Genomic DNA, 26,267 nt, shown 5'->3' on the forward strand with positions numbered 1-26,267 from the left:
TGCACAGTTGGACAGCTGGAGAATCAAAAAAAAAAAAAAAAAAAAGAAAGAAAGAAAAAAGAAAAAAAGCTCCCTCACAGTTTATGTGCTCCCCCACAGACAAGCCAAGGCAACACTATCAGCTAACTCACATGGATCCCGAAGCACCCCCCAGTTTTGCAACTCCCTAGGCCTATTTGGTGTAAAGATAATGCCTTCCATTTTATCTTGTCGTTTCTTGGTAGCTTTCCTGAGTTTTCAGTCTACGGATTTATCATACACTGGCATATCCTTCCACTGCATTTACTGCCATTTGATTGTTTAAAAGACCTCAGTTGTCATACGTTTTAAACAAGCTGGTTTCACAGTATTTGATCAGATATGTTCTGTTTAAAGCATTCCACTGATTTGAAGCGGTAATCTAAATCATAAGGCAACAGGAACATATTTGGTGCTAGATGATTCAACAGCATTTTTGCTTTACCTTAAAGTGTTTCCCTAAACCATGGTGAAAGCATATGACCCTGTTAGTATTGTTGAGCCTAAATAAGTACCTTTTGGTGTCCAGCAGCATTTTCCCTTCCTCCAAAGATGATTATAGCCACTAAATGCCTGAGGAAAGCGCATGACCAAGTTCGTGGTTCAACTATTTTCATCTTTCTGTTCCTCGCAGTGACACTTATCTTCCCTGACAGCCACTCCCATTGTGCTCTTTCCTCTGCCCAACACAATGGACACATGCAGACACCACCAGACAAGAACGTTTTCCATCCCACTGCTCCCCAGTGCGGAGGGACCAGGCTGAGGTTACATAAGCCCCTCCTGAGCCCAGCGTTGGGGGTAAGCGAATTTGGGGTTCGTGACGGAGTCGCGGTCTGCAGGCCCAGACCGACCCTGCGCTAACCAACCTGCTTTACCAAGGCGGGATGGCTGGAAAGGGAGAGCCCCTTCCCGCGACCACCTGGGTCACACCAATCCAGCTGGGTTCAAAGTGTGGCCCGACATCCGACCTCACAGTTCAGACGAGACTGCAGGGTCGGGAGCCCCTGCCCCTACCTCAGGCTGCAGGTCCCCGCCCCCGAGGCGCCGCGCCGCGCGCTTACCCGCCCGGGCCGGGGCCGGGGCCTGGACCGGGTGGTCCCGCGGTAGCCCGCCCCGCGACGGTCGCCGGGAGCTGTCCGCCGCCGGTAGGTGCTGAAGGAGGCTTCCCTGCGCCGGGGCCCGGGCCGGGGCCGGAGCCTCCGGGCGGCAGCGGCCCGTCACCAGCACCCCCCTCCAAGCTGGCCTCGTTGCCCATGGCGGGTGGGCGGGCAGGGTCGGGGTCGCACTGGGCCCGGGCCGGCGGCTCCCGGGCGGCTGCTCACACTCTCCGCGCCGCCGCCGCCGCCGCCGCCATCTCCCCGCTCGACTCGCGCCGCCGCCTGCCGCTGCGCATGCGCGGCCCGTGCGGCCCCCGCCCCCAACGCGCGCGCGCTCCCGCCAGCCCTTGAGGACGCGTGTCCATGAGCCAGCGGCGGGGTCGCCGGGAAACAGCTGCCAGCGCTAGCGCATGCGCCCTCCGAGACCGACGCGGCCCGCCTGTGCTACCTTGAGCCCAGTAGGGGCTGGCGGGAGCGTCCCACCTAACCAGGATTGGAGGAACAGGGATCATGAGAAGGGGCCATGGTGGCGTCGCGCCGTGCCCTGCCCTAGAGTCAGTGGCGCTTTCTGACCCAGGGAACTCGGGAATGGGAGCTCTCATTTGGGTAACTTCAGTGTCCCGGCTGGCAGACTTCGTGGGGACAGACCTCAGAGAGGAGGACCAAATGTGGCATCAGAGGATATTTAGGAGTTGGAAAGACAAATTAACCAGAGTGTTCAGAGGCGCAAGGTCATGGAAGGACAGAGATAAAGGATGCTGTGGGATGGGGCTGGTTAGGAGGGTTTCAAAGGCCATCTGAGGGGTGAAGAATTTGTCCAGATGGTGCAATGGGAACCATCTGGGATTCACGCTGAAATCAGGTCTCACAGGACAGGAGTCTTAGGAAGTGTCCCTGAGAAAGGTGGAGGGTGTGTCAGGGCTGGCCTGAAGCCAGATGGAAGGCTGCCTCAGCAGGCCCTGGGACAGTGACCTTGGGGATGGGAAAAAGATGATATTTCTTAGAGGCCTTGAGCTGTGATTCCCAGAGACTGTCCAGATGAAGGGCTGCAGGCTGGCTCTGCATTAACCCGAGAGCTCACCAAATTACTTTTCTACTACCTCACTCTTGCAGATTTCACTGTTTGTACACTACTCAGGGTAGTCTACCTCCTGGCTTCTCACACAAACCTGTGCTTTCTTGAGGGAGAATATTTCTTAGAAGATCCAGGCTATATTCCAAACTATTCCTAGCTTCGTAAATCATGGCTGTGTAGAAGAACTTGAGAAAACTTCAACTCATTTTACAAACCCATTTAATTTTCCTAATGATGAATGTACCAAATGGGATGTCAGCCGTTCTAACCTGACCTGGAATAATCCAGAGACCTCAAGGAACACTGATAACCAGACTGATGGACAGACTTTGGCTGGGCCTTCCCATGCACTCTGAGCTGCTCAACCTCTGGGAGGAAGCTTCTGTGAAGCCTCGATGGCTGACTACCTGACTGACTACCTGGGATGATGAGAGCCTCTCTGCCTATGTAATGTTGGTCTTCACTGTTTCCCTCTGTGTTTGAATCATCTTTGTGAGTGTCTGGTGACTACACGTGCATATCTAGGCTCCACAAGGATCCAGATCTCAGCCCTGCCATTTCCCAAATGGGACCATGACAACCGACTTAGACTCACCAAGCCTCCATTTCCTAGCCTGCAAAGTGGCCTCTCTGGTGGATGGTCTGGGATTTGAGGGTTTTGTGCCATACCTTTTCTCTTGGGGAAAAACATATACACAGACACTAAGGACAGACCAATGACGTGAGCTTGGCCCAACACAGGCCCCTCTGGCTTCACAGACACCAGTCAGCGAGTGTGGGCTGGGCCACTTGGAAGCAGGGGAGAGAAGGATGTATATTTCCTGGTTTTGTAGAAGCCACAGGAGCTATGGCTTTCCACAGATTTAAATCAACATGCCCCTGGTTCCAATGGGGATAATTAGCCCTACCCAGCCAGTGGGCCTGGGGAGTTGTCCTCCTCAGAGTGGATTCCTGGCTGTTAGCAGACCTCCAGGGTCTCTGCTGCCTTGGTGACAAAGGACACAGTACAGTAGACCCAGGAGGACCTTCAAGTATGGGTTAGTGGTGGCCCTACCTTCCTTTCAAACTCTTAGTTCCGCTTCTTCTGAGAAACACCCCCAGGAACATGCCTGCCCTGTCCACATCCACCCTAGCATTCAGTAAAGGGACTCCTGCTGACCATGGGATGGTGCTGGCCTCTGGCTGTCTGGAGCTCTGATTTGGTCTCTCATTTTTATTTGCTGTTCCAGGGGTTGTTTCTTTCCTCTTGACCTAGAATGGGGGCTGTGCAACAGCAGGACATTGTCTGGTTTGTCCTATCCCTTGGACTGGCCTTCAGCAGGGCCTCAAGGGCTAATGGTTGGGCTGAGTTCTCCATGCAGCTCTGAGCATTTCCCTCACTGAAAAGCACCCCAGAAGGACCTTTGGCTATAGCTCCTGTACCACCACATTTGGATTGTTGATTTAATGAATAATAAAAAGGATGCTGAGGTTGTATCCAGAGTTTCTCCTGATGGAGGGGTCATAGGTGAACTGTCTGTACTGACCTAGGAGAATTCCTCGGCTTGATTTCATGACAAGTGAATGAATAAATCTCTCAGTTTGTGCAAACCAGCTGTGTGGCATATCCGGTACCATTCCCTCCTGGGTCCATCTGCTGCCTGGCCAGGGACAGGTTGGATCTGGAGACCTTGCAGAAGTTTCCCAGATCCCTAAACTTCACTTGCCAAAGGTACCTTCTTCCCACCTCAGTGTAACTTGTGACACATGGCAGTCATTTGGGAGAAAGGCCAGATGGGAGGAGAATCAGTCCACTTGCCAAATCAGAACTGATGGATGGGCATATGTCTGCTTAATTCTCCAGTCTGTGCTTTCAAACACTTAAAGAAGACCGGCGAGAAATGAAATCAAGACAAAAATTCATCCAGGTAGGAAAAGGCCCAGACAGAGCCAGTCAACTGCTGGGATCTGTGGAAATGATTAGTCATTGGAAGGCAAATCTTGGAAGAATGAAGAGATGCAGGGCCTCAGGACCTACACCCGGATGCCAGCTGGGCCACGGGCAAGGCAACATGCAGGTAAGCCCAAGTTGAGGAAGGGCAGAGTGCAGACTCGGAGGCTTTCCTGCTTCCCCACACAGTCCAGTTCACCCTGGGATGCTACTTTCAGCGTGGGCACCTCCACAGGGAGGCTCAGGATCCCAAGATGAAGATGCCAGTGGTGGTGAAGAATGACAAAATCTACAGGCAAGAAGGGGAGTAGAGAGCATGGAGATTGAAAGAGAATAAAGAAGGATGACTGAGGACAGTTCTGGATGATGTGCTGCCATGAGCTTTGGACTGTTCCAGAAAGTCTGGGAGAGCCGGCTCCTGTCTCTGGGCCCCGGTGAGCTCTGCGCTCTTCTTGTCGTTCTAGTGCTGCTGAGGCCTATCTCATCTCCTAATGAGAAACAACTCAGGAAGTTGGCTCCCTGTCCCCACTCCTCCTCTGGGGTGGAGAAATAGAACTGAAGAGGAAGGAAAGAAGCCCCCAAAACAGGTTTCCCTCCTGGCTGAAGTTTGTCAGCACCACCCATTAACATGGGGAATAAGGCAGCTCCCCAAATAAGCCTCAGGCTGATGTGAAGCTACAAACAAGAAACCTGATCTTTGTCCAGCTCAGCAGCCCACCTGGCCTGGCCAGGACAATTTTGCTTGTGCACTAGGATCTTCAGATGACCCACATCACTTGAAAAAGTAGGAAAAGGGAACAAAATGGAAGGTGTAGAATTTGCTTGGTGCCTTGTCTGCATAATTCCTTTCCTGTCGCAATGTGCAAATCTTTACTTGCATTATGTGAAGAAAGCCAGTAAAAAAAAAGAAACATCCGAAATGTTTATCACCAGCCTAGCCCCACCGCCCCTGAATTGTTCCCAAGAAAGCTAATTAAGTCCCATTGCTATTAGAGTTATGTGCTTCCAAAGGCTTGTTGTGACAAGAAAAAATAATGAAGAAGACATGGTTTCTCCAAGTTCTAAGTGTCCAAGTCAAAACATGCTGCTTTCCTTGCCCCTCTGTCTTCCTCCAAACAGCCTCCAGGCTGGCTTTGCCAATCTCATTCAGACATACATGCACACTCACCCTCCTTCAGCCAGTGCTTACCCAATGCCTACTCAGTGCCAGGCCCAGTAAAGACTGTGGGACCTGCCCTCAAAGAGTTCAGTTAGCACAAGGGGAGAGACAAGCACACAAATGGTTTCCCATAAACTACAGAAAATGCTGCCTCAATCTCTGTAGCAGTCCTTCCCACTAGGATTCCAGTTCCCATGGACTTCCCTCCACCTACATCTATTCCATGGATGGGGAGATAGGTGGGGGAAGGGGTGGGGGTGGAGAACAGGCCCAGGTGGAAACTCATGTCTGTATCTCCTCTCCTAACCAGCCCATGGGTCCTACTCTAAGCAGCAGAGGTTCAGACGTGACCTGGACAGTTCCTGGGAAGGGGCAGCTAGCTCAACCCATCCATCAGGCTCAGTTCCACATGTCTTAAGGAAAGTCCTAAGGTGACCCCCCCTCCTGACCCCCTCTGTGGTTCTACTACTACAAATCCAAGCCCATTACTGAGAATCACCCTTTACCACTAGGAATTTCAGGCCATGGACATAGCTACTGTCTCCACTGAATTTCACATTTGTCCTGACCAGAGTGAATTATGATAGGGTTTGTTTGCCCAGGAAATTTCCAGGAGCCATTGGAACAGTTCCTGACTTCCAGGAAAGATGGACAGAATAGCGCAGGTCAGTGAAACAAAACTTTTATGGCAAATAGAAAGGTCCAGAGTCCCTTAGGCCTCTGCTAGGATGGATGATTTCAATTCAGTTAAATTCAATTTAGTTAGATTTAAATTTCAGTTAAATGTGGCACTTTTGAGCCTGAGAGCAAGGATAGCATCATGCTTGACCCCAAGGATGCAGCAGAAACCAAGACTGTTGAGCCTACTCTGCCCTCACAGGGCTTGCAATCTCCAAGTTTGACCTCTGTTTGCCTGCTGCTCAAACAGGCCCTGGACCTGGAGGACTTGACTACTGGCCCTCTGTGCAGGACCACTATCACCCCTTGTAGCAGTGGGTGTGGCCAAAGAATCACCAGGCCAGGATGTCAGGGCAGAAGTTGCATTCAGGTTTCTCCAGGTTCTGGCCTGGGCAGCAACATCTGGGATACCACTGCTAGTTATGTATTAATAACTCCTCCAGCTGGGAGGCCTGACACAGGCATCAGCTTTCTGGGAAGGCAGTCTTTCCAACAATAAGCTGATAGTGCAGACTGAAGAATTCCTAGTAAAGCTGGACAAAGGACATCCTCCACTTGCCACCAAGAGCAGAAAGGCCATTGTTCCACTGAGCCCCCCCACCCCCAATCTTTGCTCGTTCCAACCAAGCCCACCCTCATCCCTGGATTTGCTCCAGGGATCTTCTTGGGGCTCACAGGGTGGCTGTGTCCCTCTCCTAGCGCTGCCCTGGCTCAGGGCCTCTCTGAGGAGGCTGGATGTCCAGGAGTAAGCTGATGTGCTGCCTGGGACCCAGGGCATAACTTGGGAGGCACAGTGGCTGCTGAGTCAGAGCCACTGGGGACACAGTAGATGAACCCTCAGCCTCTGGTTTGCACTCTAATCACTGGCCTCCTCTCGACCCCCTGCATAAATATACGCTGTGTGCTCCTCAGACAAAAGCAGGACTCCATCCCCTTTGTGTCTCCCAAGCCCAGCTCCTTGCCCAGCCCAACCAGGTACATGTTCCCTGAGAGTGAGTTCATCCAAGACAGAGCTGGTCCTCTCCTCTAGGCACACCCAGGGACAGTCTGCTACCACCTCCCGGCAGGACCTCCCCACCCCTGCCATCATGGGCTGGAGCCAGTCACTTTCTTCACCTTTCTCTCCCAAGACCTTTTACAACAGGGGTGCTGAGGGAAGTGGGGAGTGATCCCTGGAAAAGGAGCTGGTCTGACCTGAGCTCTCAGCCATTTTGGCAAGCCCCAAACCTGGGCTCTGCCCTCTACAGCCTGATGTTGCAACACCATGAGGACACAAGGCAAGAGTGCCTTCAGCCTTGGCCTGGGGAGCTCCAGCCAGCTGCCAACTAGATGTTCCCTGCTGTCCTAGTGCATGCCCAGGACTGTGGAGACAGCTTTGGGTTTTGGGCAAGGTATTCCCTGAGGCTTCAGGGTGCCCCCACTCCAGGGTCAACCCAGAAAAAGGGTCATCTGCTACCCTATCCTTGTCTGCTTTTAATGCCAAGTGTCTTCCCCCAGGGGCACAGGAGCCGCCTGGCTTCCATCCAGAACCCTCCCATATCCCACAGCCGTGCCCTCAGGAGCTCTCAGGCTGGAGGAAAGGGAGACACAGGGGGCATCCAACAAGGGCTGTGTGCGGGCCCCGCGCTGGCCTGGAGTCATACAAAAGCTAAGGCGGGAGTGGGCAAAGTCCTTATTCGTTCATTTCTACAAACATCTGAATTCAAGGTTTGAGGCTGGGCCCCAGGAATAGAAGCCATCTAGAAGCCTGGGACCCAGACTCTTCCCTTCTATTCTCTGCTAGCTTCCCTTTCCGAAGGAGAATGGGCGCAGCGAAGGACAGGCTCCAAACCCAGCTCCACGCGCCCCAGTGCCCTCAAGGTCTGTGCGGCAGTGGCTGAGTGAGAAAAGATCGGCCCTTTAAACCTCGGGTCGGCGGCCTAGCTTACAGCGGCTCTAGGCAGCTAGCCTTACAGCCTTAGCCCTGCCCCACAGATCCGCCCTCCTCCAAGCCTCAGTCCAGTACCCAGCCGTCTCGGCTCTTCTCTACGCCGGGTTCCACCCGCCCACAGCCGGCCTCTCCCAGCTCCCAGACTCTCCCCTAACCCGCTGTGACTTAACTCCGCCCACAGCCCGGCTAACCCATTGTTGTCAGGTTTCGTCTAGCCTCTGGCGCCACCTCCTGGGAACTCGCGGGCACTGTCTTCCATCTTCGGCCCAGAGCGCCTGGCGATTGGCCCTCGACCAGGCTCACATGGGGGGCACCCGGAACCACTACCACGGTTGAGAGCTGCCCCCATCACCGCCCCAAACCAACTCAGAGGCACCTCCTGGCACACGGAACCTTCCATAGGGACACAAACATCAAGTTTGCTCCACCCCAGCTAGGACTCCGGGGTCACCACCACCAAAGGTGAAGGCAGTGGGGCTAGTGAGGGTCCCAGTGACCAGGTCTCTCTCTATGCTGCGCTTGCTCTAGGCTGCCCTCATGTGCAGGAGCACCCCACTCCCAGCAGAAGGGGACCCTCACTTTGAATCTCTTGCCCTATCTTCTCTGGGTCCGCTAGGGTCCCCATAAGGGAAATGGTACCCTCATCTCCCAGTGGGGGCTTCAAATAATTCTTTGCTGCTCTACAATATGAACAAAATTTTACACTACAAAAAAACCTAAAGTGTTTGGGTTACACTCAGAATTGAACCTGCTTTGCACACAGAACCTGGACCCTTGCCCTCTCTGGGCATCAGTCACCTTGCCTCAGGAGGGTTATCAAGAAAGTAAGCAAAGCAGGAGGAGTAAGTCATTAGCTGATCTGTATTTTTAAGATTCAGTAATATCTTACAAAGGGCTTGAGTGTGGCGGTCCCGGCTTTAGAAGAGCTAGGGAAGGGCCTCTTCTAGGAGCTTTTTCTACCTGTTGAGAAAAAGTGGAGGCGGATGAGTCATGTGGAGCCTCCAGTCTAAAGTGCTAAGCTGGTCGGGAGCACCTAGACACCCCAGTATTCTCCAGCTAACACCTTGGCCCAAGGATCTTGGCCCAAGGGCAGTGACTTTATACTAGGAGAATGAGGATTCTTTTAGCCTCGCTTTAATTCTCTGCCCCTTTTACAGGAAGATGTGTTAGGGGTGACTTGTTATCCCACTTCCACGCCCTGCTTTCCAGTTCCCAGGGTTTCTCATAATCCCCTGGAGACTAGCACTGTCTCTACCTCACAGATGAAGAAGCCAGGCCAAAGGGATCCTGGGAACTTGCCCTGGGTCAAAGGCGAGTGGGGGAAGGCAGATTTTTGTGGGTCAGACAGCCCCCTCTCCCCTCCCCTACTGTGATCTTTCTTTCCTGCCCCTTCCCTCCACCACCCTCTCTCCAGCTTAGAAGACCGGAGTAGACAGTCCCTATCTCCACCAAGGAGAGGTCACAGAGACCTGGCAGGAGTGCTGCAGGGAAAGGGTCTGCCAAGTCAAATATCAGACATTCCAAAGGAGAGTAGGACACGGCAGGGGCCAGAGGCCCTTGTGGCTCCTCGTCTTCCTACCCTGCTGACCTTACTGTTCTCTGCTGAAACCAGAGATCCCTTTACCAGAGTTCAGGACAGTGAGTCCACTCATAACCCAGTGGCTTCAGCTCAGACATTATGCAGAACTTCCTGAGGCCAAGAGAGCAAGGGCAGGGTCACTTCCTGGGCCCCTGCTGCTAGGTCTAGGGGGTGAGATTTGTGTCCCTGAACTGTGAACTGGGGACAGCCTTCCCGGGCATTTATTTGTGGTATTCGTTGTGTGATCTCCCCACTTTGGGACTCAGCTCTATCTGCAATATGAGACCAGTCTTAGCTTTGGGTCTCGAAGGTTGTGAGCAGAGAAGCAGCCTGGGGACTGTAGGTAGAGATGGTGAAGACCCTGTGGGGGTGGGAGTGAGTCCAAAAGAGGCTACAGTTGTTCTGTGACCAGTGACCCCTGATACCGCCTCTAAAGACACAGCTGCTGCATCCCCTGCTTCCCACACCCTGGGCAATATCCCAGGACAACCTGCTCCTTCCTGGACACTAAGTCACACTAAGCCTTCCCAGCTGTCCTGTCCATCCCAGGCAGGGCACTTAGAGGCAGGCCCCCAGAATCTATAGGCCAAATCGGGGTAGAACAGCCTGGCCAGAACCCACTCTCCTCTTCTCCCCACTCCAAGGCCAAGGCCAAACCTGCCTTGAGACTACCTGGGAGACTTGCCAGCCCCAGCCATACAATGGTGGGCGCAGGAGCTGGAGCCAGGGGAACCCCTAAGTTCCCATCTTCGCAAGGGCCCAGCCTGAGGGACCCCTGCCTGGGAGCTGCAGGAGTTGATCCACTCTGGGGCAGACAGCCTGTTGTAAGACCTTTGCCAACATCCTCCCCTCCCACTCAGTCTCATTGGGTTTTTTGCCCACTCCCCTCCACAAACCCCCACCAAAGATGAGGAAATTATGGTTCAGCTGGTTCAGGCATAAGAGGTGCTAAGGAGGGTTCACTGATTGGCAGAGCTCTGACAAACAGCCCCACCGATCCCAGAGGCACAGAAATGGTAAGGCTATGAAGGCTATCTGGTCAGCTGCTCAAAGGCCACCTCCAAGTGGGCCTAGCCAGGTCCCCTCTTCCCTCTGCCACATGGACTCCAGTCCAACCCTACACTCATGTTGTGCAGAGGCCAGGAAATAGACGCTTGGAGGCAATGGCATTGTAATAAAGACACTGCTTTTATTTAGTTCGATATGTTTCTATACAGAATGCAGAAAACACATCTTAAAATCATATAGAAGGAAATAAAAACACGTCAGTGGTTGGTGAACACTTGAATATGAGATTGGCTCTCTGTCTTAAGAGTCCAACGACCATTGCCAGCCAGGCGCTCAGGGGAGGAGGCTGCCTGCAAGGGCATTGTTGCTGTTGTTATTCTGTTCACTGCCCCATTGCCTCCTGTCGCTATGGTAACAGGCCATTCTGGGCCAGCCACGTCTCTGCATGGCAGTGCCCAATGGTGGGGTTGCTAGGGGCAACGGAGCTATTTGGAAGGCTTTTCAAAGCCCTCACCTGGAACATTGCGAATTATTTTTTGATGAGGTCATCAAAAATAATCTCACCAGGTCAGATCCTGCTTGTGCTCCTGAATCTGGGGGCACTGGGGAAACTCCAGCTTGCATCAGGGCTTGGAGGTACAAGGCCCAGTCCCTGGAGGTCCATGAAGCCCTCATCTACAGGCTCCCCCCACAGGGGCACTGCTCACCCAACCAGGGGGCAGGGCAGGAGATAGAGGCTGGGCCCTGTGGGAAAAGGTGCAAGGGGGAACACCCTCCAGAGAAGTGCAGGGTGGAGACCCCTCCCCTCTGACTGTCACTCCCCCGCCTGAGGCAGCACACACGAATCCTCTGCAAAACGGTCAATATGGCTTAGAAGTGGCTGCTTAGTGGTGTGCAAAGGGAGCCTGGGTCCACCCACCCGCCCTCGATCACAGAAGGGATACATTATTGCAAAAGGCATTCCTCCCTAAAAGGTACCTAAAATAACTCTCAGACACCAAGAAAAGTCATGCTCAAAATGGTTTCTTCCAAAGGAGGAGAATCAAAGCAGAGTGGGTGCCCCTGAGTCATGGGACAGAGATGCAGATGGATGGACGGAAGTTCTGCTAAAAAAGGCAAAAGAAGCCCCAGTGTAATTCCAGAATTTAAACCATTAGGAAAAGAAGGGGGGAAAAAAATCAAAATGAGCAAAGCCGTCAGTTCCATGGAATCAACACTAAGAGCTTGTACAAACTGCTGTAAGCATCACCGTTTTTAATCTTTTTTTTTAATAAAACAATTTGAGGCTGTATAAAAACTTTAGTAAAAAATTAGCTTTGAGAGCCCACAGATTTTTACTATGAACTATTGCTGGCACTCCTCCCCAGCCACCAGACCTTTCCCAGCCATTCAGGCCCAAGGCCTGGGATTGGAGCGCCAGAGAAGAGGGGTGGGGTGGGTCAGGGTGGGGCTGTGGACTATTGGGACAAAGCGGCCAAGGTCAAGTGAGGAAAGAGCATCACATGACATAAAAATATTGCATCTTCACCAAAATGTCCCCCACTGAGTGTTTCAAAAACCATGATATTCCTTTTAGGAGGGGAAAAAAACACACAGAAAAAAGGTAAAAGAAAACAGGCTGATGTTATGGTCGAGTCCCTCGACCTCCCCAGGCACCCCCACGAGCAGCTAGCCCACCCTGGAGCACCTAGGTTGGGGGCCACGGCCACCACTGCCTCTTGGAGTCCCCTTTCCATGGAAATGAAGACCCCTTGGTGGTGGGCTGCTAGCGTGCATGGGGTGGGGGTGTGGATGTCCATGGCCCAAGAGGCCCCTCCAGCTTCCAGCCCCTGGCAACAGTGGGACAGCAAGCCCAGCACCAGGGCCCTGGCCCCTGAGCCAGGGCCAGGAGGCCCCCAGTCAAGCCCTGGGTTATCAGAGCAACCAAGTTTACGTAGTGTGAAAAAATAGGATTCCTTTGATAAAAAATACTGTCCCTTGGTCTTCTCTAAGTTTGAAACACCCTGGGAGCTTATTTTTAGCAAAGCAATTTCCCATACCCACCCAAAAATTATACATACAAGTTTAGGTAAACAGCAGATTAAATGTAAAAACTTAACCTTAACTTCTGAAAGTCCTCTGAATTTAATCTTTAGCTACTGTTTTCCATGTTACATCCTGCAGCTAGACACACGTGAATAGAAAAAACAGTACAGTTAGTGTTAAAGGCAAAACGCAGAGAGCTGGGAGGCGGCCCAGCACTGCCTGCGAGTTCATTCCCAGTTTCTCGCTCCCTTCATCTACCTCTACTCCAAACGGTGCTTTCAGAGCCAGCCATCAAAAACGCAGCGAAGAATTTTCTATGAACAAACAAAAAGCTGTTAGGCAAAAAAAAAAAAAAAAAAAAAGTAGAACTGTCCCCAAAGTCTCTCCAGCTGCTTTGGGGTTTAGGAGGACCAGAGAGGGCGGGCTTGTCCAGGCCCCATGTGTGTCAGTGTGTGCTAGGTCAGGTGTCGGCTCCCAGTGGGCGATGGTCTGCAGGCCACCGGTCTCCACAGACAACTCCACGTTGTCTCCAGGGCCCTGCCCTACCCCTGCCTCCACCCAGGCGCTTGTGGGTTAAGGGGGGACATAGGGAGGGGGTGACCGGTATGGGGTCATGTTCTTGGGACGGGAGCCCTTGCCCTCCATGGGGGCTGTGAAGGGTGGCGGGGGCTGGTAGGGAGGCGCATTGGGATCCTCATCCCGCAGGGGCGTGTACTCTCCCACAGTGTCCTGGTTCAGAGGAGTGGTCTCGGGCACACTCTGGTTGGGGTACTCAGGAGGGGGGAGGGGAGCTTTTTCCTCCTGCAGGATAAGTGGCATGCTGGAGGAGGGTGGGGGCTTTGAGTCATCCAGCTCATCTGCAAAGATGATAGGCACCCCCTTCTTGATGAAGGTGGCCTGGTCCTCGAGGGTGAGCTTGCCCTTCCGCTTCTTGCGATAGCAGATCATGGCAATGATGCCGGCGATGAGCAGGATGGCTGCAACCACCACGGCCGGAATAACCGTGTGCAGGTAGACATCGTCCTCGCTGCTCTTCTCAGGGTCCCTGTCTGGCACTTCTGTGGGTGGAGCCTCTGAGGGCACCCTCCTGGGTGGCGCTACAGGGACAAACTGTAGATGACGGCAGCTGCCAGAGCCTGTCACAGCAATGCTCATGGCCTTGAAGTCGGGCTCCAAAGCATTGGAGAAGGCAGCCCGAGGTCTGCCATCATCCTCAGCAATTCTCCGGCTCAGCCCTGTGATCTGCTCCTTGGGGCAGGGCTCCAGGGGCAGGGTGTTGTTGGTCCATTCTACCACGATGGAGCCACGGGTGATATTCTGCAGAGTGATGGTGCTGCAGTTGCGGTCCCCAAAGGCGAAGGCCAGTTTCTTCACCAGGGCAATCTTCTTGTGGATGTCATTCACCACTGCTGCTGGGTCACCCACAAACTTGGCCTTGAACCGTGCAGGAGCCCTGTCCCCTTGAGGACGCTTATGGACATGGATCTCGAAGGCATCCACAGCTGATAGACCCCCTTTGTCTGTGGCGTGCATGAAATATTCGTGCTTGCCCACGTGACTGCTGTCGGGCAGGCCATACATGAGCTGGCTGTTGCTGTTGAACTGTACCCAAGACTTCTCGCCTACCAACTGCTGCTCCCGAAGCTTCAGGGTCAGCTTCAGCTTATCAGTAGTGGTGTCCTCATTGTCATAGAAGGTGTCTGATGGGATCTTCACCTCAAAGTAGGTGCCAACCCAGGCATCTACCCTGTCGATGTGGTTCTTGAGCTCTGGGCGCTGGTTGGGTTCTCCTCCACGGGGCATCCCACTGGTGGTGGTGCGGATGCGAGTAGGTGGGGAGGCGGTTTCCAATCTGGTGATGGGAGCTTTGGTGGTGACCCGGGGCACCGGTCGGGGTGTCCGTGGCTTCTTAGTTGGCCTTCGAGTTGTGGTTGAGGAGTCAGTAGAAGGCGTGGCTGGTTTTGGTGTGGATACTCGTGGCTTCTTGGTGGTAGTCGTGGGAGGGGTAGCAACAGCCGTGGGCTCCACATAGCCCGGAATGGTCACAGTTGGGCGGATCTGGCCAGGAACTGTGGTGCCGGCTTCTAACACCCGAGTGGGCTGGATGGGGCCTAGGGTTGGGGTCTGAATAATGGCACCACGAGTCCGAATGGTGACTGTGGGCTTCCCAGGAACAGGATCCCTGACTGGAGGAGCCATGGTCTCTGTTGGAGGAGCAATGGCTGGAGATGTGGGGGTAGGAACAATCCTGGATGGTGGCTCCTGGATGGCCGTGGTTGGGGGCCCAATAGCAGTGACAGGTGTGGGTGTCGCATGAATTTGCCTCCGGATGCGTTTGGGGAGAGGTGGCTTCTTGTTCGCAATGTGCCAACCCACCACAGGGTAGCCAAGCTGGGCAGACATAGCACCCTCCCTGGCAGGGGCCTCCACACCACGAATGTCAGGCACACTGTTTTGGTTCAGGGAGCAACCCAGCTTCCAGGAGAGCAGGGCCCCATTTTCTACCACCTTTTTTGCATTTCCCGGGCCAGCCATGAAGGCCGACATATCAAACAGTCTGTTATTCACCACTGGCACCAACTTCATATTGTGAAGCTCCACTTCTGAGAAGCTCTGCATCCTGTGCAGAAGGTCAATCCTTTGCTTTGGGGTCATCTTGGTAAGGTCAGCATCCAGAATTACTGTCAGGACAGTCACAGGCTCATCAGCAGCACAGACAGATGACACCGCCTCACCAGGGTCTGATGATGCCACCCGCATGGACTGTAGCTCACTGTGGTCTTCAGGGTAGACCTCAATGGAGAACACACTGGAAGTCTGGGGCACGTGGCTCCCGTTGGCTCCCAGGCGTGCAGCGATCACTGAAATATAATGCACACCCTTATCGGTGTCAAGGGGAAGGCCCTCCAGGGTGTGGCTCTGTGGGTCCCAGTGCAGCCAGGACGGCAAGGCCTCCTTCCCTGCTGCTGATACCTAGAAGAGACATCAGCATGAGTTAAGTGCTACTGTCACTGCATAACGTGAAAATGATCACAACAGTCAACCACTTGCCTAGCCTGAACTGTATGACAGGCCTGAGGTACAATTCAGAATTCCTACTGGAGGAACCAACTCCTCTCTCCTGGAGCTCATATACCTGTCACAAAAAAACTGGGGCTGCCAGATGGGCTAACATAGAATGCAAATGATTCAACCAAGCCCACACAGTGGGGAGACAGCACTGCTGGCATTCAAACACGTCTCAACCCAGAGAATGCATGCCATGGAGCTCAAGAATGTTGCAGGTTCTTATGCCAGTGACATGCCCTGCCACTATTTGCCCACCTGCCTACAGAATCAAACCTGACTGCCTCATCCCTCAGCTCTCCTTTCCAACCTCACCTCAGGCCTCTCCACTGCCCTCTGCAGACACCACAACTTTGCTCAAGTCATATGCCTGGCCTAGGGTACTTTTCCTGCCCAGAAGTGGAAATGCACAGGTCTGGGTGCAGGGACAACTCAATGCCCCCAAATGACTCACTTTACAACTATCACGTTACATTCAAGTGTACTGGGGCACATTTGGTTAGCAGTATCTAATGTCTTATTTAATCCTGCTTTTCAAACCTCAAGAAAAATTGCAATGCCCATGGTGAGGGAATGGCAAATTATTCTAGAAGAGTGTTTATCAAAGGTATTCCAAGGAGCTCCAGTCTCTCTAAAAGAGAGTTCTGTAGCCAACTAAGTTTGGTAAACCCAGATCTCACCTCTGCCCTTGGAAAGCTGAGGCACAAATGCAGGCCTCAGCTTATTCCCTTATTCCACCCAACAGCACCTCCAAGACTAGTTCAGGGTGGAAGTCCTTTTCCCCAGCAACATACTGGTAATACGTAAAGCACCTGAGGGAATGCCGCCATAGCAGCTGACAAGAGGAAAACAAGACCTGCCTCTTGCCCAGACTCCTCTCACCTTCAAGAAACAACTACTCCTGACCTGAATGCAAGAAAGGTGGCACCCACTCTCTGATCTGCCTGAGGCACTCTCAGCTACACTATCCTGTCCATCAAGTCCTGAGACATTCTGGCCAATAGACAGCATGTCTTACTGCCAGCCTCAGCCCAGAAACTGCCCTTCATGGTCATTGCTTGTCAGCAGAGGGACACTAAAATGCTTCCTTCCCTGTGGCAGGAAGGCCAGAACTATGCTTGCTGGGTTCCCCAAGGGCTCTGGTTCCTCAGGCTTCCTCCTGCCAAGAGCCAGGTGCCTAAGTGACTGGGGAGAAGACCCTAAACAGTGTTTCTTTTGTGACACCACATTACATCAACTCCAGGGTGCAGTCATCCAATTAATGCAGCACTAAGAATCCCCATCCTGCCACTCACCATATACTGCAAACACAGCCAACATCAGAAATGGTAAGATAACTGTAAACATGGTGTCTTCAAATCCATGAAAAATACTAAATATATTCTTCCTTTACAATCTTTTTTAGCTACAAAATTTTCAACTGCTTTGACTGAGAAATCCATGCTTTAAATTTTTTCGGTTCAATTATGTTAAATATGAAAACTGCCACATCCACATATAACCATAAAAAGTAGAGGCTTTATGCTCTTGTTCTGCAGAAAATGTGAAGCAAAAATTTGAGCCCAAATGGAATAGTGCAGTCAAGGGAACCAGGAGATGTTTTACAGAGATGGTGTAGAAACTGCGGTCCTGAGAGGCAGAGAATAAGTGAGGCAGGGTGTGGGCCCAAGTCTCCAGCCACCCGAGGGTATTTCTCCTAACCCTACCCCATCCTGGCTACCACTGGGATGAGAGCACACCTGCAAGAGCGAGGGTAGAGAAAGAAGAAAGGGATGGCCTGGAATGGAGCTCTGAATGAAGCCAGCCGAGGAGAAGCCACCTGTAGAGAAGACTGAACAGGGTCAGAAGAGACCAGGAGAGGCTCCAGAGGTGGCTGCCAAGTGGCTGGCCAGGCCCGTGGGATATGCCTAAATGGCCAGGTAGTTAGGCCTGGGCCCAGCCCTGTGTGTTCCATCAGCACAGATGAGTAAGCAGACCCAGTGCTTTTTCAAGTCTGTCCCAGCTACGTAAGGGCACTTTATAACAGAAAAAACAGAGAAGGGCCCCCACCTCCTCAAGCTTCCCTGGCTGGCTCACTTGCTGTCCTGCTGACCCCAATAGCCACAGTTCTACTGTCAGACATTTCCCAAGAAATAAACCCAGGCCACTCTTTGGCCAAGACTCCTACACAGCCAGTCTTAGAAAATATACACTTATTTAAACTAGGCCAAGTAACATTATAATATATTAATAACGTGTAAAATAAATAACAAACATCAAAGAAAACCTCAGGTTTCACCAAAGCAAGTTATAACGCTCAATCTCAAATTGAGAGATGGAAGGGCAGAATTGGTAGCTTTATTCTGGTTACGGAAACCAATTCTTTCACTATGGTCTACCCACAGCTTTACAGACATTTGGGATAAGCTATGTCAGAAAAACAGAGCCAAGCCTCTCCAACGTGCATCTGCCTTCCCCTCTGCAAATTCTGGCTCCTCAGGGTCCTGGAGCTCTGACCACAGGACAGGTGTCCAACCTCGATCTACAGCCCTAAAGCAAACAGTCCCCAGGGTCTTGGATATTCCTCAGACAGGAAGGAAAGTTATGAAACTAAACTAAAATCCATGCATCTCCAAGCATCTTGGTTCTGGAAACACCAGGCCCAGGCAGCACTCCGGATGGCAATGATTCATTTTAATAGAAGGGCCACAGGAAGCAGAACAAATCTGAGTTCCACAAGGAACCTAGCCAAATCACGGGTGAGCTGGCATCTCTGTGATTTCAAGGCCATTTGGGGAAAGCCCTTGAACTGGGAAGTGTGAACGTGCCTGAAGAGCTGGCAGTGTCCACAGTCCCCAGAGGATTCCACTAGCGGCCCCTCCCTCTCCAGGGCACTCAGTTGAGGGAACACTATGGGATGCAACACCTACTCAACCCTGACAAAGCAGGAGTCCCTCAGCCCATGGGAACTCTGGACATCCTCCCCAGCTTTCAAAACTTCCAGGCTCCAGAACTCAATGCCTAAGGGTGAAATAGGATATGAATGTTCCTTCTGGGAGACACAGCCTTCATGACAAGCCAGGACTCGTCTCTATAACAACAGCTTACTCAAGGGGAAGCCCCATCTCCACAAGCTCTTGGCTGAATTCCAGCTCCAGGCAGTTTGAGGCTTGACTCAACCTCAGCCCATTTTCTCATTTTCCTCCCCTAAAAAGGGGGAAACGATGTCAACCTTGTATGATCATAGGACCAGGCACACACTAGATTCTGTCAGTGCGGGTTCCCCACCCGCCCCTGTGGGCTCAGAGACACAGCACACATTGTGAGGCTGCTGCAGGCAGGAATGGGTCTGGGCGTGCCCATGCTCCACTCCCCAGTTCTCCTTCCCAACAGGCCTTGGGCCCAGCACACACTGAGGCCTTGTCTCCCTGTTCATACCCCAAAGCAGGAAACTCAAAGCATCAAAGGGAAATGGAGAGGCTACAGAAAGAGGAAGCTAGGGTCCTATAGGGGAACAAGGCTAAGGTTGGGGACCCTCAGGGATTTGCTTACCTGTTAGGACCTGTTTGCCAAGAGTGGATGAAAATGTCGAGAGGTGCTGGGCGGAGTGGGGCAAGAAGAACTTGCTGCAGATGACAGCCCAATGCCAGCATTCACCTCCTCAGAGTCTGAAATAGGTGTGCTCAATCCTGGCATATCTGCACATGAGATTATGACTATCCTTGGACTCCTTGGTTTACTCATACAGAAATTTCTGTACTAGTTGTCCTGTAACAACCCACAACTAACCCTGCCAAGAGCTGCAGGCTAGAATGGCAGGCAAGAAGTAGGAATCAGAGCTCTGTGTGAAGTGCTCAGAGGCACCAGCTCATGTGTTTGGGATGACAGGCTGTCCTGGCCATGGAACTCTCCCAGGGTTTCAAGTCACCCAGCCCTCTGTCTGTAGACACCAACACTGCCTTTGAGTTGTGGGAGACAAGGCCTGTTGACAGTATAAAGCAGCCATCTTGGAAAGGTGTCTTCAGGTAGTTAGTGGGAACACCTGCAGGAGGCAGAAACTGCAGAAAGAAACCTGATTCGAGAAGATCATGGGCTTTAGATCACAGGACACCCAGAAAGAGCCAGAAATCTTTCCAGTTTCAGCCACTCTCAGAGAGAACATGCTTCTGAGATGGAAGGCAAGCCCAGCACTGAGGAAAACAAGATCTCGGACAGCCACACACCCAGTTTTAGAAAATCTTGATCCATAAACTTCCTCAAAAAAAAAAAAAAATTAAGAATCAAAACCACAAAACCTGGGCAGACCCATAGAGAGTTCTGAAGACTATCGGCCTAGCAATGCCTACAATTAATCACTATGACCAACGACTAGGGAACTGCCAAATGTGAAGGTTTGGGTCACTCCTCAGTCTATAATACTAGCAGATAACTAGTAACTGACTCCCTAATTCAGTTCTAGCACATTCTCTCCAATTGCATCACTCGTGCCCTCTCTTGCACAGTTGACCATCAAACACCAGGCCTTGATAAAGATACAGCACCTGTGCTAAACACCATGCAACGCGAGTAGTCTCTCACCTCAAGTCAGTAAACTTCCACACCTGGAGAAAGAGCAAAAGAGGAGCTTCTATTACTTAGTCCCTCATCAAAGGGCAGATTTCCACCCACAATCTGGACCAGCCAGCTAGTTTTAGCTGAAAGACTAAACTAAAGCGCTAGACTCTCACTAGGGCCTAATTAATTATATGATCATTGGCTTCTGAAGCCAAGAAAACCTAAGCTTTATCATTTAGAACCCACAAGGTGGTATCTTACCCATGCAGGAGTTAAGGAATGGCAAGCAAAGAGTCCAGAAAGACGGGTGAGCACTTTCTTACCCATGTCACTTTGGGTGAGCTGATGATGGCCAGCAAAGAGAGATCTTTGGAATAAAGTATGATCAAGTAACTGCATTTGGTGAGAATTCCCTCACACTAGAAACCTTTCTGAGGCTCCTTTGGGCCTCAGTGGTCATACCTTCCAACCAACACCTCTAGCCAGGACAGCCCAAGGGATTCAGGCTGGGCTTTCCTGAATGCCCCCAACAGATGTTTCTGAGGGTCTTCTCAGTGGTCCATTTCACACTGGCACAAACTGCTGCCCTGTGACACACCACTGCTTGGGCCTCTAGGAGCCTGACCTGGCAAAGTCCCTGCCCTCCCTGACGTGGTCACTGGCTCTTGACCCTTCAGCCCCCTGACCCCTCAGCCAAGCTGCAGAGCTGGCCCAAACTGCAGCCATCTATGGCTGGGTGTCATAGGCAACACCCCGGAGGCCCTTGAATATGAGGTGATCAAGGCCTTCTTGAGGCAGGCCGACTGTGTGGTGGGCTCCTTTGCTCAGGGAGGCAGGAAATGGTCACTGTGATGGAGTCAGCCTCCAGTCACATTTCAGAGGCCCCCAAGCTGCTGACTCACATTCAGGGTGATCCTGTGTCTGTGCCATGAACTATGACAATGAGACAAATTTGCTCTGTGGCCAAGCTCAGCTTCTGCAAATGATGCACATGGGCAGTCATGTAGCTGCACTGTGGGGAGATGGCACAGGTCAACAGGAAGAGCCTCCAGCTTGAAGTCAAAGGTCCAAGACTTTGCCCCCACATAAGATGAGGAACCAGAATGGAAGTGCATGCGAGGGGACTCTGCTTTGCTGAGTAAAGCAGAGCCACATCCATGAGAGACAATCATTGGTCTTGTGGCTAGACATTCAAACCTCAAACCAGCACAGAGCTCTTGCCATGAAGGCCAAGGCCACAGGATCACAAGCTGAACACAGCTTGTCCAGCCCAGTCAGTGCCCTTCTGGTCTGAATTATGAGGCATTTTACTTGATGTTCTCATCTAAAAACAAAAATTAGTCATCTTCTAGGTAAACAAGGTCCTATGGTAAAGCACACAGAACTATATTTAATACCTTATAAGAGCCTATAATGAAAAGAGTATGAGAAGGAACACACACACACACACACACACACACACACACACACACACACACACACAGTTAAATCACCATGCTATCCACCAGAAATTAACACAACATTCCAAACTGACTGTATCTCAATTTTTAAAAAATTAATCATTTTCCCTCCACAGTAAGGGACAGCTTAGCACAGTTAGAACTATTAATAATTATTATATTACAATTGTATTATAATATAGTAAGTACTATAATTATCATACTTATTATAATAATTATTATTCTAATTATAATTCTCAGAATCAGTCTCAATCCCAAGCCCTAACATCATCTATTTTTACTTTGGCACCTTCTTTCAGTCCCTGTCAGTTAATTTTTTTCCTAAAACATAGAAGCATATATATTCAATAAGTATTTGAACAAATGTGTCTGGGCAAATGTCATTCTGACAACCCACCCCCAAGGATGCCTTCCTTCGCCAACCCGCATTTCCCGGTGTGCTCTCTTCACAAGGGGTCCATTCAGAGCCAGGGAACACCCACTTGAGGCAGGAAGAAACTGTAGTTCATCTCATGCAGGCGGGGTTACCACAAAGCTCTCAAGCATCCAAAGAAATGCCCCTTTCATGAGCTCCCCTTCCTGGCCAAAAAGAGTGCCCATTGTTCTTAGGGGAACAATTGGGGGCCCACGCCAGCAGCTGAGAGCACAGTCCCAAGAAGGGCTGCTCCCCGTCTGCCGACATCTTGGGCTGAGGGAAGGCCCACGTTGTTTCTAGACAAGGAGGCTAAAGAGAAGCAGGGATGAAAAGCCTCATGGGCTCAACCAAAATGAGATATCCGAGGGGCTCTGCAGGGGCAGCCCAACCATTTCAAGAGATGCAAAGATGTCTCTCCTGACTACCCCAGAGCGGAGGGCTTAGGACGTCTCCGCTACATAATCACTTTCCTCAGCCAGTCCCATACTCCAAGTCCCTTCAGTAGACTTAGTCTGTTACAAACACTGAATTACTCTATCACCAACCCCCATGCACATCTCCTAACCAGTCAGCAAGTACAACCACCACACCATCTAATCTCCTCAGGTCTCAGAACAGACCACGCTCTGCCTATGAGCCCTCATTTGGCAATTCAGCCACGTCCAAACTGGCTGGAAGACCAACCCTCACCCAGGAACCGCACATGAGGCTTGGGTAAGCTTAGTCTCTAACTGCACTGACACAGGCTGGCATTTCTTCCTGCAAACAGCCAGCTAGCTCTGACAATCCAAAACAGGTTTGCAGGCACTGAGGGGGTCCTCTTTCCCTCTGCCAGCCCATAAACATTTTGAGGGCTTTCTATGTGACAGGAACCAAACATGCAGACTAAAAAAAATCCAAGAATTTTAAGTACAAAAATTTGCTAAGAAGACAACACAGGGTTTTGTGAGAAAGCTGTTTTCATCAGAGTGAAGGGAACAGGCTCCAATATTCAAATTGAACCTGAGAGGCATGGCTATACGCATGCTGACAGAAGAAAGAGCTAGAGGACTGGGGTGGGCCCAGAGCTTGGCATACCCGTGGGACAGAAGGGGCTGATGTGGCTGGAACATGGTACACAAAGGGAAAGGGGAGAGAGAGTAGACCAGAGGCCCAATCAAATGGAGCTTAATCCTCAATGTGGTTCAGTAATGGGGATCAGGGGAAGCCTGTTTTTAGCAGATTTAAGTTTTACAAAGATAAAGATGTCTCCTGCCTCAGTGTGGAGAATATACAGAGGGGTCAAGAACAGAGGCAGCGGGCTTGGGAAGAGGTGAGCGAGTAGTAGCTTAGACGATGGTAATGTGATGGATATGATTTGGAGATCACCCCAGCCAGGCTCCTGGGTACCAAGACCTAAAATGTTCCTCACATACACACACACATACCCAATGGGCAGCCATTAAAAGTTACATTGGCAAAGAATACTTAATAACCAAGGAGAAAAACTCAAACTACAGTGAATGAAGAAAGGTTAAAAAATATGTCCAGTGTGATTCCAGGTCTGTCTAAAATGCCTGTGTATGTGACAAAGACACCTCTTGATGAACACAGAAAATGAAGGAGGAATAAAATAATGGTAGGAACCACATGAGTTTCTCTCTCCCTTTTCTACAATATATATTTATAATATCATTCTTATAATGGGGTGGGGGAATACTAACTCCTTTTAATACAAAGACTTTTTAATCGTGTTATACACAGGGAAACCAAAGCTCCAGGAATAAAGTCAGGCTTTCTGACCTGATTTCTACCCCACACAGCCCTGATGTTAAGACTGGGATGAAGAATTACACATCTTCATCTGTTTTTCCACAGGTTAATCAGCTACTAAATGGTCTGCTTTCTGCAGATAAATATGCTCAGATAAAATCCTGTTTCCCTAGTAAAATCTCTTTACTCCCATGGTGAATAAGCCTGTTAGATGTCTCTCTGCCAGATACAGTAAATATCCAGCTCACTTTATTGATTCAAGGCACCTCTGGTCAAGATTAACCTATGCACAACATTCCAGTGGGCACTGGAACAAGGGGAACCACTGCAGGGTTTGGATATTCAGAAGATGAAAAATTTGAAGTTGGGTAAGAAATGTACCTCCATAACTTTCATTCTTCACCTAATGGTCAAACTAGAATCTAGCTTACTGGGGTATTATGAAGATTACATGGAACTCTTTTACACTCTACAAACTAGAAAGAGCTCTATGAAAGTGAGCTAGGATCATAAGGCCACCTTGAGAACAAGTCATGACCTAAAGAGAAAGGGCCAAAAGGGAAAAAGAAGAGAACACAAGGATGGTCAGGTAAGGAGTGAGTCTGCCCAGATTCAAGGGAAAGGGGCACAGACACCTCTCAATGGGATGAGTGGCATGGAATTTGTGACCATTTCCAATCTAGATGCCAAGACTTGAGGGTCAGAGAACAGCAAGTTGGTAAAGACTCACCAGAGACTGTTTGTGCTTTGACCAATGGAGTACAAAGAAGTGTCACTGTGCAAGTTTCCAAACCCAGGCCTTAAGAGACTGGCAGCTTCCACTTCCTGTATCTTGGGATACCCAGTCTTGGAACCCAGCTGTTGTGCTGTGAGGAAATCCAAGCAGCCCGTGGAAAGGTCTACATGGAGAGGAACCAAGGATCCTGAGCAACAGCCCCAGCTAGGTTCCCTGTCAGCAGGCAGCACCAACTTGCCAGCCATGAATGAGCCATTTTGGAAGTGGATCTTCCAGGCCCAGATGAGCCACTCTAGGTAATGCCATGTGCAACAGGGATTCCCAGATGAGTTCTGAATCCGAGTTCTTGTCCACAAAATTGTGAGCAAAACAAATTGGCTGTTTTAAATCACTACATTTTGGTGCTTTAAACATACCAATAAATAACCAGAACACTGTGTATGTAGAAGTCTGAATGCAAAACAGATACAAAAACTACCATAACAAAGTACAGATCTTGGAATATTTTTAGTTCATTTTTAAGCCACACCTCTGGGGAAAGAACGCTGTAGGGCAACGGTCAGCAAACTATGGCCATGAGTCAAACGTGGGATGATATGTGGTTTTTGTATAGCCCATGAGCTAAACATGTTTTTGCAATTTTTAAATAATTGAGGGGGGAAAAAAATCAAAAGAAGATATAGCATTTCTTGACATGTAAAAATTATATGAAATTCAAATTTTAGTTTCAGTACAGTTTTATTGGAACAGAGCCATGCTCATTCATTTGCATACAGTCTATGGCTACTTTCATACTACGCTGACAAAGCTGAAGAGTTGCAACAGAAACCGTAGGCCACCAATGCCAGAAAAATTATTTACTACGTGGCCCTTTCTAAGAAAAAGTGAGCTGATCTGTGCTGTAGGAGACATGCATAGCTTGAGGGGTACACCCCACCCACCCATGTGGCCACCATGCAAACTCACTCAGGAGAGAGGGGAAATTCCAAGGTCCCACAACCCCAGGCAAAGGGATTTCTTCACCTAAAATCTTCCTGTTTCACCTGATCTCCATCCTGAATTGGCCAAGACACTCTTCTGTCACATGGATCTCAGATCCCCTTGTTCTCTGGGTTGCTTCCCCAAAAGGAAATGAGGCAAGGCTAAAATCTAGGTTCTAATTTTGGTTCTTACGTGACCAAATACATTAGTAAATAGAGCAAAACTCTGATATTTACCTTATACCTTATTTTTCAAAAATAGGTCCAAAGCATTTAAAAGTTCTGTATTTCTTGGTTTAATCCCAAGAAATGGCTAATGAAAGGAGACCTTTTCCTATACACAGGTTCTTCCATCAAATCCCTAATTTGATGACCAAGACCTTCCAGAGTACAGATGTAAAGGCTTTTTAATGGTGACACACTCAAAATGGGAGCAAGAATAAAGGTTTAGGATACTATTCTGAGATTTAAGGGGACTCTCTTAGGAACATCAGTGGCTGTCCTTCTCCCAAGGAACACTTAGCAGGTCCTGGAAGAACTGAACTCAGAATTGTTGGAAAACTGAAAAGCTAAATCTAAACTAAAAAACAAGCAAACAAAAAAACTAAACTAAAATCAAAACTAAAATGGGAGATGAGAATTCTTCCTCATTTACACTTTATATTCAGCCTCACCCTGTTTGTTTGTTTGTTTGTTTGGGTTTTTCTGGGGGGGGATTAGGTTTTTACTTATTCATTTATTTTTAATGGAGGTGCTGGGGGTTGAACCCAGGACTTCATGCATGCCAGGCATCTGCTCTACCATTGAGCTATATCCACCCCTC

At 50.4% G+C, this 26,267-nt stretch overlaps 2 protein-coding genes across 8 annotated transcripts in view; both read right to left on the reverse strand.

Annotated features, from left to right (window-relative positions):
• Positions 1-1,387, reverse strand: part of BSN (bassoon presynaptic cytomatrix protein) — an 83,214-nt gene extending 81,827 nt beyond the window's left edge. Inside the window, exon 1 of the mRNA XM_032458490.1 lies at positions 1,083-1,387. Coding sequence (XP_032314381.1) covers positions 1,083-1,276 — 194 coding nt within the window. The 5' untranslated portion in view covers positions 1,277-1,387. The remainder of the gene's footprint in view (positions 1-1,082) is intronic.
• Positions 1,388-10,636: 9,249 nt separating this feature from the next.
• DAG1 (dystroglycan 1) overlaps positions 10,637-26,267 on the reverse strand; it is a 52,443-nt gene continuing 36,812 nt past the window's right edge. For 6 of the 7 annotated variants that reach the window (XM_032458505.1, XM_032458506.1, XM_032458507.1 and 3 more), the window contains one exon: positions 10,637-15,475. In XM_032458505.1, the coding sequence (XP_032314396.1) occupies positions 13,076-15,475 (2,400 nt within the window). In that variant the 3' untranslated portion in view covers positions 10,637-13,075. Of the gene's footprint in view, positions 15,476-20,125; positions 20,149-26,267 lie in introns of all 7 variants that reach the window. The other variant, XM_032458512.1, reaches the window with a different exon arrangement.

Source organism: Camelus ferus, chromosome 17, assembly GCF_009834535.1.
Source record: "Camelus ferus isolate YT-003-E chromosome 17, BCGSAC_Cfer_1.0, whole genome shotgun sequence".
Lineage (NCBI taxonomy): Eukaryota > Metazoa > Chordata > Mammalia > Artiodactyla > Camelidae > Camelus > Camelus ferus.